General features: G+C 40.5%; 1 protein-coding gene across 4 annotated transcripts in view; it reads right to left on the bottom strand.

Annotated features, from left to right (window-relative positions):
- The window catches only part of celsr1a (cadherin EGF LAG seven-pass G-type receptor 1a), a 107,269-nt gene that overhangs the window by 43,242 nt on the left and 49,479 nt on the right, over positions 1 to 14,548 (bottom strand). For 2 of the 4 annotated variants that reach the window (XM_084710487.1, XM_084710488.1), the window contains exons 4-7: positions 14,058 to 14,280; positions 11,603 to 11,718; positions 9,110 to 9,198; positions 796 to 876 (exon numbers count right to left, since the gene is read on the bottom strand). In XM_084710487.1, the coding sequence (XP_084566613.1) occupies positions 796 to 876; positions 9,110 to 9,198; positions 11,603 to 11,718; positions 14,058 to 14,280 (509 nt within the window). The remainder of the gene's footprint in view (positions 1 to 795; positions 877 to 9,109; positions 9,199 to 11,602; positions 11,719 to 14,057; positions 14,281 to 14,548) is intronic. The other 2 variants (XM_084710489.1, XM_084710490.1) reach the window with 1 other exon arrangement.

Raw genomic sequence — 14,548 nt, 5'->3', positions numbered from 1 at the left:
TGTGCTAAATGTTGTCATACAAGAAGAACGCAAGAGCACTTGAACATGCAACACAAGGCTGAAGCAGAAAAAAGATGAAGGCGAAGTCCAAGTGTTGTACATTTATCAAAGCTACTATAAAGTTGGTAATTTCTATAAAAAATAACTTTTGCCATGTTTGTTGAAACTGTTGCTATATACAGACAATGTGTGGAAAAAATCAGGTTCCTCTGCTCCTCCTAGCGCTCCTAATGGCAAAAACAACCAATCAGAGCCAGCGTCCACCTCAAACCGTTGATATTTGGGAGGACGAGCAGAGGAACTGATTTTTTCATGTATCTCATGGAGCACTGTCAGGATATAGTGACAGTTTGAGAAAATATGACAAAAGTTATTTTACCATCTGTACCTTTAAAGGTACCCTGTGATATTTTTGACCACTAGTAGCGCTGTGGAGCAATGTTTTGGCAACTAGGTCCCGGTTTTGTTTATGACTTCACCCAGAAGGAGAGACAGAAGAAAGCCAGCTCACATTGGCACTAGCAACTACCAGGTCCACACCTTCTATGCCAAACCAAAACCAGAAAAAAACCCAAATCTACTTCAGCCTCTTCTATAGTCCAGACAGGCCAGACTAAACTACAGCTAACACCCACGTGTTAGAGACCATGTTACCCCTGTATGTTTGACTGAGGTAAGCATGTACTGTAGAGTTAGCCCAGTAGACTGTACTAGAAGCAGAGCAGGGACTAAATAAGACCCCCAGGGGAAAATAAAAAGCCACCAGTGGGGACTAGGCTAGAGGTCAGAGGTTACCTCCTTCTGATTGAGCTCCAGCCAGGCAGTATAGAGCGGGAGCCGCACGGCCCCACTGGAGTCCACCAGACTCCCCCCTTCCTGGGAGAGAAACACCGTGAGAGAGAGACACCGCGTTAGACCTGCAGCCCACAACCAAGCCACCTCACTATGTGTTTGTGTGTGTGTATTTGTGCACGTTAAGTTTTATCTGTCCAGTTTGAGGAACTTTTGCTGCACAGGGAGGACAATATGAAGACTACTGAGAAGCCACCCGGCCAATAACAAACACTGGCAATTGAGAGGCCAACCAAGGTGGCAACTTATGCACCTAACCTAGCAACCAACTGGACCAGCTGCTGCTTTGGTTGGCCATTAGTCTCATCAGAGTCTGATAACTGGCTGGTCATTAGCTCGAGAAGCTGGTAACTAGTACGATGGGGCTAGCTAGATTAGCTTCTGATTTAGCTGGTCACCTTCTTCTTTTGTATTTTATTGGTGGATTGTGATCAAATGAATAGTTGGTACTACTAGTTGCTACTGATCGGTAGCTAGCTTCAGTAAGGATCTAAATTCTGCTCATTTCTCAGTAGTCTTAAATTTGTCCCCCACCCTGCGCCATAGATTTTCATATTTGAGTGTGCAGAAAAAAATGTGTATACATTTATAATGTAGTGTAAGTGTGTGTACAGAGGCACGCATGCTGAAGTGTCTGTGGTTGGATTTACTACCAGCCAACAATAACGACATCCAAAGTAAAACATAATTCCTTCATGCCCACTTCAAACGCACCTAACTCGCCACCTCACACAATAGGCTACAACTCATGCACCGCCGCCGTCGGTCAAAGATGCCTCTGGCAGATTTATATCACACTGTGAAATACTCAGCTACGTGAAGAGCAGGTGAAATTTACAGCAGGAAAAACACAGCGAGGATTCTTTCTGGCACAATCATGTGAGAGCCGGCAGAGCCAGCTTCCACGTGTCAACAGTGACACAAAACATGTGTTTGGAAGCATGTTTACACGCTGCAGTATTAGATAACCGAGTATGAGAGCAATGGTGAGTGATTAAAAGCACTAAACAACATGTCGACTCTAATATAAAGTGTACCTGCTTTGTTTAAACAGCCACAGATGCATTATAATTAGAACAAGAGCAGCGCCTGGTGTTTAAATGCATTGTGTGTGATGATAACCTTAACTGTTTGAGGTCTGGGGAAACCTGCGTCAAGAAGAACAAAGAATAACATGGCCTCTTCCTTCAAAAACACACCCTGCCGGGGAATGCAAGGTCTGGGGCTTCACCTCAAAAAATAACTACTTTACCTTCCTAAAAAGCACTTAGCAGAGAAAACATAGACCTGTCTGTCTGTGCAGAATCAGGGACATTGTTCATATTTATACTGATGGGGTGTGAGTGTGTCTGTCTGTCGCCAGGACACGCTCACACACCTAATAAGGCATGCGTGTGTCCCTCTGAGTCATTACAACCACCCTGAAAAACCACACGTGGCCTCAACTATTAGCAATAAAACTACAACACAAGAAGATGGATGATGAACTCCGAAACCACTTACAAGCACTGTATTTATTCTAAAAGCAATTATCCTCTGTCTGCATGTTTAGCAGTGTCTCTGTGCGTGTGTTTGACTGCATATCGGCTTATCCTGGAAACCCTGAAACATCAACAAAGAGACTGGCAGAAAATACAAAGAGAGGGGAAGCAGCTATTTATTTTATAGCACAGACTCAGATAACTGTTCAAAGCAATTCCCCTCATGAATACCAGTGAGGAAAATGTGTAACTTATTTGTATTCAGGCAAAAATAATAGCATCTAAACTTTGCAATGCACTCTCTTTTAGCTCTGTTTTTGGTCTCCACCTACTCCTGAGGGAAATAACTCGCTCTTTCACAGCTAAATGCTGCACTGCGGTCACTTTGCATGCCATTTGGTGCTATGCAGGTATTGAACAGTGGATTTATCAAAGCTTTTTGACTGAAAACAGCTGCTTGCCACAGAGGGCAGTGCAATTTAAGTACTGGAGCGCACCTACATCCTCACACATGCTTTAATTGTGGCTCACATCAGGTTATAACCACTGTACATACATTAGTCAACTATAACTGACCAAATAATCCAATGGATTTTGTGCTTAAAAAACATATTATGCAAACTGTGAATATTCTATTGCCTCAATTGGAGAAAAAAACATGTCAGAGCATCCAGTGCGCTCCGGCAGCACTACACCAATGTTGCCGCAGCTGGAAATGATACAGATGAGAATGGTGAGAGTGAACTAAAACACTAAAGTTGCGTCCTGTAAAACGAACACAATTAGATGGAGGCTGCTAAAATGCTCTGTAGAGCTGCAGAGCTGCAGAATTGGGTGACAGTTCAATGTAGGTCAGTCACCTTGTCGTGCAATCCATTGTTAATATATCCTTGAAAACAAAAACAGGGGATGGGTATGGCCCTGTATGAGGCTAAGGCAGAAGGGGTGTTTAAGGCAGTAGTGCCCCAGTGGCATCTTGGTGTCAAAGTTTTAAAACTTTCACTGATGCCAAAGTGTTGAAATATATCACAGCAAGGCCTGTCTTTACATGAATTAACCCAGCAGCTGGCTTAAATACAGCTGAGTGGTTGAGTTACATCAAGTGTTTCAGGCCAGCAGAGGTGGAATGCAAAAATACGCACACGGTATATTTAAAAAATACCTCAAGCTATGCTGTGAAGTAATTTGCACTTACGTACGGATGATTAAAGTGCTGCCATGTAAACTGCACCAGAGTGAGAGGACCAGCAGAGGCAGAGAGTGAACTTCTGGTACTCGCTGGTGATAAGAGCCAGCTAAGCCTGTCTGGGAATGTTGTCTACACACCCTAGCTGTAAATATCGTAGCCCATATTAGAAAGTGTAACACTATTAACATGTCTAACATCGATCCTTCGTGCAGCGTAAAGCAGTGTTATAAACATGCAACAAAAACAGAGGCCTACTCGGCTTCACTGAACTTGGCATGACTTGGATGGATCACATGGAACTTAATTATAGTTTATTCCTGGCTGTGGTTTACAGTTAATTGGTGTTTCACTCATAAGATTTTTTCATACTTTATTGTTGTTTAAAGATAGTGGGTGAAACATGAATGCAAATATAATAAAGATTCCTGCAAATTCCTTCTTGTTTACGGGTTTAATGTTTCCAATGTGAACTCATACTAACCAGTAATATCTGAAACAGCAGGATTATTGGAATGGATCATACGGGAAGCAGCCATAAAGGAGCCACTCTGAACCAAATTAAATGAAAGTTATAAATGAGTTTCTCATTCAGTAATGATCTCTCAATGAGAAAAAATGCACTAAAAATGATGCGACTGTGAAAAACGGTTTGCATTATGGGTTAGTACTTAAAGAGATCATCATATTACGATGAATAAAGAAGAATTTAAGGTGATATGGCCTCTATATAATCACTGTGTGCATGTGACGTGAAGGTGGATTTATCTAAGCTTTTTTCCAGAGCTTACAACTGCAAGAGAGTTTCTTGTTCATTTTAAAGCTACTCAAAGGGCTAGTGCATGGCTGCTGAGTTAAGATTTTTCTGTTAAACTACCATTTTTAAGGTCAAGAATAAACCTACATTTTTATTTATGGCAAAAATCTATATTATAAAATAAATATTTTTTTAACTCAACTATTATGGTGAGACTATAGTTGTGATATGGTAAAATTCAACGGAAATGAAATAAATCAAGCCTTCCTTGCCTATTCGGCATTTATTGTATTACCCTGATGTAATCCATACAGGTGTCCTGGCAGACATCATCATGATACAACTGACATCCTGCCCAGTGTCCAGCTAAATAACATCATTTCCTGCAACAAGAAACATCATTTCCTGTAGTTAGCATACATCAAAACCCAAGACAAAACCTCCTGCTGCACATCTACACACTTTATCTGTGTGTGTGTGTGTGTGTGTGTGTGTTTCCTGTTTAGCTTTTCCTTGCTGACAGAGTTGACTGTCCTTGAGACTCCATGGAATTTCAAACACGTCTTTATCCTTCCACTTCTATTGTGTAGCATCTCTAATAACAGTACAGACATGTGCACACATTCAACACACACACAGACACACACACACACACACACACACTCATGGAAGCTCTCTATTTATCTGCCCCCCACAGATGCAAACACATGCACACACACAGCTTTTCCAACCGACCCAGATCACTGCAACAATGGCAAGTCCATGTCTGTTGTCATGCCAACCCTCCCCTGACCTTTGACCTCTGTTTTTAAGTAGAAGCACCCTGATTGCTCTAAAGAGAGCAGCAGCGGCTTTAAAAGGGGGCACCCGCACAACCCTGCACAACTTCAACCGCCTCATCTTCTGACCCAATAAATCACCGTCTGTGCATGTGTGTATTGTGTGCGTGCTGTTAGGACCGTTAAAAACAAGTGGGGCCTCAGACGGGAGACCAGCCCTGGACTGGGTTGCCCCCGCTATTTGTGAGTCTACAGTATTACTGGGTTTCCGTGTTAAGTCCTTCCTAAGTTCTTAGCAACTACTACTACTGATTCACTAAATCAGATCAGATCAGTACAAAACGTCTTCCATAGTAAGAACTTTATCGAATGTCTTAATTGGTCAGTTTGTGCACATTTGCAGCGCTACAATGAAAAATAACCATAAATGACTGACAGGTGGTCATTTTGGCTAACGTAATAGGCATAATGTTTTGTAAGTTATTTTTATGAAATGCAATTGTGAATCTTACTAGTTCACATCAGTCTGATGAGATGTGTCGACTATATCATTTTGTTTACCCTTCAGACCAAACTAGCAAGCTAATGTAGTCTGTGGTTAGCTAGTTCAGTTAGCTATGCAGCACTGTACACCTTGTAAATATCTACTGAATGTAAATACTTAGTGACAACAAACCTTTATGAAAGAACTAGTTTGTGTGGTGCAAGTTTGATTTAGGCTAATGTTATCGTCATGCATTGGCATGAGGTATACTGTATTATTTTTGTGAAATCTAATTTAAATTCTTACTAGTTTACATAATTATCAAACAGCCTTCTGATCAAGTGGTGAGATCTGTTGACCATATCATCTTGACTAGTCTAAACTGATCCTATTTTAGCAAGCTAACATTAGTCAGTCAGTTAGCTAGTTCAGCTAGCTATGCAGCACATATAGTAAATATTTAACAACAAATCTTTATGTGGGAACTAGTTTGTGCAGTGTGACCTGTAGAGATGCATCAACTTACTTTACTTCATTTATAGCTCAGCTAGGTTTCATTTACGCTACTGGTATTGGGAAATACGTTGCAAAATCTTTTAAATGCGTCATAACTTACATTCACAAGCTAACGTTAATTTTGTCAATAAAAACAGCTAGTAGTTATTACTGGTTGTAACTATTAGTGTCTAATCTCTACATAATTTGTGTGATGCCGCCCCTTTTAATTTAATGTTTCATAAATCCCTACTGGCTACTGGCTACTGATCTCTATCTCCAGTAGCTATCTTGACCAAAATCTCTAGATTTATGAAGTAAAAAAAACTCCCAGAAAGATAACATATGTACAGAGAGGGAATATTATTTATGTGTAAGCGTGTGTGTGTGTGCACACATTTGCATGACATGAATCTGGATTGCATCACAGTTTAAGAATCGGCCTCTGATGTTCTCTCTAGTCTCTCCGGCTATGTAAGCAATGCTACCTACAGATGAATGTGTGTGCAGGAATCTAAAACTGAGCGCTGTTTCGTGCACGGCAGACATGTGCCTCCATTCACGTCCATACATTCACATGTCAACACGTCTAATCTATTGTGAGAACATTACTACTTTCTGCCATATACATTTCCCCTAATCCCTCCAGCAACTGATGTGGGATTAAATTACCACCAGTCAATCTGACTTCTGATCATTCAACACATGAAGAAAAGTTGACCCTGTGTCAACGCTACAGGCGGCCTTGGGCTAATTCAATGGAATGTGTCACCTGCTTTGCAAATCAGTGTTTTGCATTAAGATTGACGTTGGTGGAACGCCTATGTCCCCTGCTTTACACGGTAATAACACTCATAATACCGGTGTAATACATGTATATTTGTGAGCATGACGCTACATGTCAAAGTAGCAAAGAGGAAGCATTGAGGATCAGTAAAGCTAAATAAAAAAGAAAAGTAAGCTGCACAGGACAGGAACAAAGCAGGAAATCTGTTCGGACCTGGAAATTAAACTATTGTTTCCATGGAGACAACGCTACAAACACCTGACAACCCAAAAGACAAACAGAAACAAAGAAGCCTTCAGTGCCAGCAGACGGTACTCTGCAAATAATACCTGTAGTAGTAAGAAGCCTTGCAGCAATGTTAACAAAGCACTACAAGGTTTGAGCTATTGTCTCTAGCATCATAAAGGCTGTGCTGTTGAACAGGCAGACATACAGCCTAAAAACACCTCATACAATAGATAGAGATGTGTGCCTGCAGCTAGCAAGGTACATTATGGTAGCCTGATTCATCACCTTTGATGAATACTTCCCTGTCAAGGCTACCGAGTAATGCTATGGGCTCTATACTGTAGCTGATAGACACAAGAAAGAGGCGAGCAACCTGTGAAATGTGAGATGGTGAGCATTGTAGCCTAGCGCCAGGCCAAGAAGCATGTTACTCTCTTTAACAAGCTGCAAAACACAAGTGTTACTGAAATACGATGCTGGAGGTCATGGGTCAAGTGAGTGATGCTACAGCTCTCAGTGTTGGATACATGAAGGAAGAGAAAGAGAAGGAGGGAGGCAAAAAAGTGAATAAAAAGAGGAGTCAGTGTCTTTTGTCAGAATATAACAAAGCACATGCATACCAGTTAGCTTTGAAATTTTATGAAAATGAATTAAGGCTAGCATATGGTGGGTCTGTCCATTTTTGCTGTGTGCTCCAATAGAGTGCTGCAGGAAAGATTCCAAAAACCTGGGGAAAAAAAGTCAGCGTACTGATACCATTGGTTCCTAATTAGCTAGCTAACCTACAACAATTTTTAGCTAGCTAGTTAAATCTGAGAACTAATGTTAGCAAAACACTGGCTACATCAGTTGCTGTAGCTAGCTATTCAGTTTTCTTTTCAACACAGACAAGCTTTAGCATAACAGGAAACAGGAAAGGGGGAAGCTGACCGAGGTTGTAGATGATCAACTGTTATTGGAGCACAGAGCAAAAAGTTTCTGGGACATACAAAGGGTGAATTGATGACATCAGTAAGGTAACATAGCAAATTAACCACTGCTTCAACTTTAAATGGGTGAAATTGATCTTTATCCAGCTAAGACACATACTTCCGTACTTGCTATTCTGCCAAACTCGCTCAGTTTTCATACATAGCATTGCCATTTCTATTGTGGTCGACCACTGACAAGATTCATTTGTAAGTTACCATTAAAGGAAAATCCCACATGCTGTTGCCAAACCTGTGATTGTTCAGATGAATTATACAGTAAATAACCAGACACAAACTATGGGATCTACGTGTTCAGAAGGCCCGTGTTATCTTGTTTCCTGTCTGGTTCAATGTTATAAGAACAATGCCCGCAGGCTCTGGAAGTTTGTTGTAAATGAAAACCAACAACTGACTGCAGTTTAAGCCCTTCTAATATAATATTACATCTGAAGTGGATACATGAGCTAGCCTGTGTAATAATCACTGTCTCTTTTCTGAGACTGGACTGAGCAAGAAGACTATCGTGGGAACATTTTGATAAATGGCTGTGGAGGCTGAGTGAAACAAGCCAAGAAAAGAGGTCCTTTTGTCAGTGATGAAGATTGAATTGACATTGTATCATTATCCATAGACTATATATAAAGACAGTCCACGATTAATTAGGTGTTTAGTGGTAAAATATAGTTGGTGACCTGTTGACCCTTGAAGCTGAAGCTGGGCCCCTATGCTTTCTGCAAGAAAGCTGTACCATAATTCAGTGTGAAAGGATAAAGGCAGAGTTAACGTCACTAAACAAACTCGCACTGTTAAGATAATCTCCTGAACTAACAGTCAAGGTCATCTGCCTCAGTAGTCTCAAAGAAATCTATGTGATACAACTCCTGAACGAATCAACTCCCTTTCTGATCTTGATAAGCAGTGCACTTTATGTCAAAAATGAAATAATCAACTTGATTTGTCTGTTTTACAAACTCTGTCAGGCCAAATCTGAAGGGTCGGTGTCTCATGTTTACAAGAGCTGATAAGGACATTTTAAAGATCTACCGGACAAGGAGGCACAGCGGTCGGTTGTGTGCTTAAGTTCCTTACCTTGTTGTAGTAATGGAGCTGGACAGAGTGCCACTGGCCGTCACTGACCCCGCCTGGGATGTAGGGAGACACTGTGGTCTTTGTCTCGCCTGAGAGATGAGGGAAGAAGGGATGAAAAAGGAAGAGAGTGGTGGGTGGGAGGTCGGACATTAAGTAAGTAAGAACAGGGATGGGAATGAAGAGAGGAAGAATGGATGGTAGAAGAGAGGAATTGAGTGGAGGACAAGGGGAAAAAGATAGCATGAGAAATTAAGAAATTGTTGAAGGTGAATGGGGGTGAGAGAAAAGATGAGGGAAAGAGAAAGGAAAACAGCAAATGTAAATACAATGTGATTTAAAAGGTTAGGCACAGATGATGTTAAGGTCTACTGCACAGTTTCTGTTTCACATTGTGACATTATTATGTAACTTTTTCAGCATTTAATTCATTAACCAACTGCTAGGCTAAAAACAAGCTTTACCTCGTATGTGGCAGGCCTCATTTTGGCCTTTGTCCTGGCTCAAAAAATGACATTCACAGAAATGTTTTGTTTTATCTTGAACTAGAACATCACTGAACAAGCTGCGTTTCTGCTGCAGAAACTTCCCCCAGGGACTAGGAACCTTTAGATTGCCACCACAGGGATCACGGTCTGATTCAAGTTCTGGGGAGTTTTTATCTTTATCTTTATTTTTATTTATTTAAGTTTTATCCCCCAAAATGTCCCTGCTTAAGGTGATAGTATTTTCCAAAAGCACAGGAACCTTGAGGATGCTGAAAATTTGTGATTGGCTGATTACTTGAAGCATTTTATTTCTGCAATCATTTTAAAAAATCTCAGCAATCTTATTGACAGGTGACATCCAACAGGAATTGGCATCTGTCACGCAATTATGATGCTTGTTCATCATTTTGTGATGTCATTGTGTAGTTGCTCCCGAAAACAAAGTGTAGAAACAGCCATTGCTTTTTCATCAGTGGACCAACTTGCCTAACCTTTGTGGTTCTTTAGACCACGTTGGAAAAACACAAAACAAAAGGCTTAAGGAATCTTTTAGTTCCTTTAAAAGTTTTATCTTCTTTTAAAAGTTAAATAGTCTCTCTTTAATGACTCTCTTTAATTTCTACTTCACTCAACATATTCCGCAGGTTATAGATAAGTTGGCATTAAAGGCAAACTCTGTGGCCTTACTTGACACACACACACACACACACACACACACACACACACACACACACACACACACACACACACACACACACACACAGATCATAAATCAAGTGTTGGGAAAGCCAGTATTAGTCTGTGGTATCAATGGCTCTGAGTGAGAAGATTGTAGAGCACAATGGCAGCAGATTTACTGGGGGTTTATTCTGTTTGTCAAGGGCAGGAGCAGCGTGGGCAGGAATCCACCGCTCTGGAAATCAGTAAACAATATAGCAATGCTGACAAGTAATGTGTGTGTGTGTGTCTTTGTGTGAGTGTGTGAGAGAGAGGGAGTTAATAAGTGATGTGTCAGTTTTCTGGCTGTGCATGTGAGAAACGAAGAAGGTGAAGAATGTATCAGGAAGTGATTGTATGTCCTACTTCGTTCATGTATTTACCGTATTAGATAAATACAGAAACACTGCAAACAAATCAAAGAGTTTTTCCCACCCTTCTCATTACCCATGAGTCATATTTAATTAGATGAGTCATGCTTTCAACCTTTAGTCATATTTAAAGATTTGAAGTGGGGCACGAGGACTTGGCCCGGCTCCCAAACGGGCTTCACCCAACATAATCATATTGAACTGGATTCCTCTCTGTATGGTACCATGGGAAAGTAGAGCGGCTCTGAAAATAACAGCCACCACTCCAAAGAATATGTGTTTGATCTGCAATCCAGCAGTTACCAGTTTTCACAATGACTGGGTATGCAGGTTTGATTATATATGAAATGTATGTGCATGAGTTACTGTGTGTAAAAGTACATTTAGGTGCTACTGCATGCTTTAAAACATGTATTATTTGTAAAAAAAAAAAGTAAAGTTTTGAGTGATCAAGTTATTTAGTATGTTTGTGTGTGCATGCATATGTGTGTGTGTGTGTCTGTGTTTGTGTGTGTTTTGGCCAGTGAAGTGTCTGTGCCATCATTAATCAGTCTGGCAGCTGCTTTCAAAACAGTGAAACACACCCATCTCTCTTACCTACATGCACAGAAACACACACACACACACACACACACACACACACACACACACACACACTCACAAATGAACATGTTCAAACTCTGCATTCGGATACACGCATGCGTTAACACACACATACACAAAAACACACACCCTTGTCAAAAGAAAGTGTGTGTTGATAAGAATTATTTAGCCGGCTCTTTGTGAAAGTCTCTGTTGATAAAATGCACTTAGACCTGTGGTAATCTAGTTATAATGTAGCTGATATCAACGACAATCACACAAACCCTGGCACACACACACACACACACACATACACACTAACATAGCGAGGGCCTAACCTCCAGAGAAGGTGAGCTGAATCTGCTCGTCAATGATCTCCACGGCGATGAAGTCGTGTTTTTCATTGAATCTGCCGTTGTAGAGGAGAAGAGCGTTTCTCTCTCTGGTAGCAAACCTGCAAAGACAGATGGGAAATTAAGACGTCTTTCAGATTTTGATATATGAAAGGACAGTATAGCAAACAGGAGTGAAATCAATGCAAAACACAGATACTGTATGTGGTAGCAACAAAATAGCTTTGCTTTTTGCTGTATTAAAGATTCATTTATCCAGTTCAAAAGTACAAAGTGAGACTTTTTTTAGTATATTTTTTGTATTACTTTTAAACATGTTACATCACTGTGAGTGATGAGTTTGTTACAACGTTTAGGTCTCCTTTGGAACCTGTTCTATACAAGTAATCAAAGAGTAATGATAGTTAATGATAGTTCAAAATTATAATATTAATAATGAAAATAAATTTATATATATGTCTGAAAATATATATATATGCCTGCATAGCTACTGAAAATAATAAAAAAAATAACATAAATAAATGAGAATTTTCAAACAAAGAAAAAAAGGGTACCATCTCATTCGGCAATTATCAAATTTAAGAAGTTAGATTATCAGGTCTTATTTCCAAAAATGTAACAAATGAATCCCATACTTTATGAAAGATATAGCTTCTTTGTTTCATTGTGTACATAAGCTTTGCAAGAGTTTACGCAAGAGGAGAGCTAATTAATCCAAAGGTTTACGGACAATAAACACTTTCCCAGCGTCTAACAATAAGACGGTTCACTATTAGACAAAGGGTAGACAGCCTTCATGAGTTGTCAGGGCAAATGCTTCTGGAATAAGACCAAGAATACAAATCTCTGGGCTTTTTGAGGGATTTTTTTCTTTCTTTCTTTTTTTCTCTGGAAATTACGTTGATTATTCCTTTCCAAAAGTCTTGTATATGTTTATACTTCAAAATGCAATACTGTCTGCAATATTAGGATTGAGTTTCTTGTGTTTTTCAGAAACTATATTAGGATCAATCTTTCTTTCAATCTACTATAAATAGATTTTTTTTTTACAGTTTCTGTATGTCAAAGTAAGACTTATAATAAAATGATGATATTCAGATTTGTCACTCAGAATGGGTTGAGTGGATTACGATTTTATCTGCTCAGGCTCATGTTTCCTGTCACATTCTCAGCACCTATCCAACTCAAACAGACCTGGACTGAATAGTTGAAGGCCTCGCAGATAGCTTTATGATGAAAGGAACCGAGGAGGCTCTTGAGGAAAAGTCACTTGGAAAGGAAAGGCAGGATGTGTAAAGCCGGTGGGCCGCGGAGAGGAAGCCCCTGCCTCAGATGATGTATGAGCGTGTATCCACGTGTGAGAGGAGAAAGACTCTGTAAATGAGCCAGTACCTGCTCGAGAACGTGCCCTAAAAGTTCACATGTGTGGCTGTTTGTATGTGTGTGTGTGTGTTAGGAGTGTAAGGTGAGGGCAGAGGAGTCAGCCGGCAGATGCCAGTGAGGCCAGCGGGGCAGGAAGTCGGGATGGCTGTAGCCAAACACTGATAAGGGAAACTCATCACACAGCCTTTCCTGTTTTCACCGCTCTGCGAACCTTTCTCACCGTCATGATGTCTACCAACTCACAGTATCAAACTCATCTCACCTATCACTGATAACGAAACGTGCACTAAAAGTTTTTGTCTACATAATATATACTGTGTGCTGCAAACCTGCTGAACTGGGCCTGTTTTTCTTCCATCTTGATTCACAAGCACACCTCATAAAGTTGCACATTCAGGTGGACTGTGTATGTCTTTTCTTTACTTCTATATGTGTGTGTGCATGTGTATTGGAAGGAGGGAACGGAGACACAATGGAAAAGTGTGAACAAGTCTCGGCACGCCCCAGTTGACACACTTTAGTTCACTGAACTCCACTGTGTTTATTTGTGCAGGTCCTCGCACTCCCAAAAATTACCGTTTACAGCGCACACCGCTACAAATATCACAGACATGTATGGTTGTTGCTGTGCAGTGAAAAGGTGGTGCAGCAATCCCAGGTGGAATTAACTATAAAAAATGAGAGGCTTTTGTCTTTTTCTGACTGGAATCAACCCTTCCTAAGTCCCGCCCCTCTGCCTCTGTTTGTTGTCCTTCAATATGCTAAACGCTAGGCTCATCTATGTTGAAAAGATTATGATTAAAATATAAATCTAATATTTACCTCTTAAAATTAGTTAATGTCAGAAAAATGCTGGCTACCTAGATTGCTAATATACATCAATCAGTAGCGACCTAGTTTTTGCTAACATTAGCGACATAAGACTCCTGGTCATTTATCTGGAACTTAATTTCATCCACTCATGTTTATTAAGCATTGATGGCACTTTGTGTTAATTTGTGAAGAAAAAACAGGGAAAGAAGGAAAAAGCATAGCAGGAAGGCAGGACAGTACTCACGTGAAGGAGACGGTGAAGTGGAACCTTTGCCTCAGTCCTCTGAAGGTGATGAAGGACTGTCCGGGGAAGCTGCGGGTGGTCATCTCACAGTAGGGCTTCTCATACTCCCCTGGTGGACACTGGCACATGAAACCACCCGCAAGCCGGTTCACGCACTTGCCGCCGTTCTTACACACACCGGGTATACACCGGCCTGATGATGCATTCAGCTCACAGTGTTCGCCTATGGGAAAAAAGACAAGAATTTAACACAACTTCTGTTTCTTTAGTTCATTCTTTATTTTCATTTTTCTTTGGGGTTGACACCTTTTTATGGTTTGAACGTTTTTATCTGTCTGTACTGCATAATATAAGTCAACGTGTTTTCTGTAGATATGTGATGTGTATTGCAGTTGCAATGCAATGTGAATGATAAATGACCTGTCATCACATCAGCTTATTAATTTATCAGCATTTTATCTTTTCTGTGAAGCATGTTGTCCACAGTTGAC

The sequence above is a fragment of the Lutjanus erythropterus genome, chromosome 22 (assembly GCF_056507025.1).
Source record: "Lutjanus erythropterus isolate fLutEry1 chromosome 22, fLutEry1.hap2, whole genome shotgun sequence".
In the NCBI taxonomy this organism is placed as follows: domain Eukaryota; kingdom Metazoa; phylum Chordata; class Actinopteri; order Lutjaniformes; family Lutjanidae; genus Lutjanus; species Lutjanus erythropterus.
Note: the sequence above shows the minus strand (reverse complement) of the source record. Positions and strands in the feature narration are given on the sequence as shown.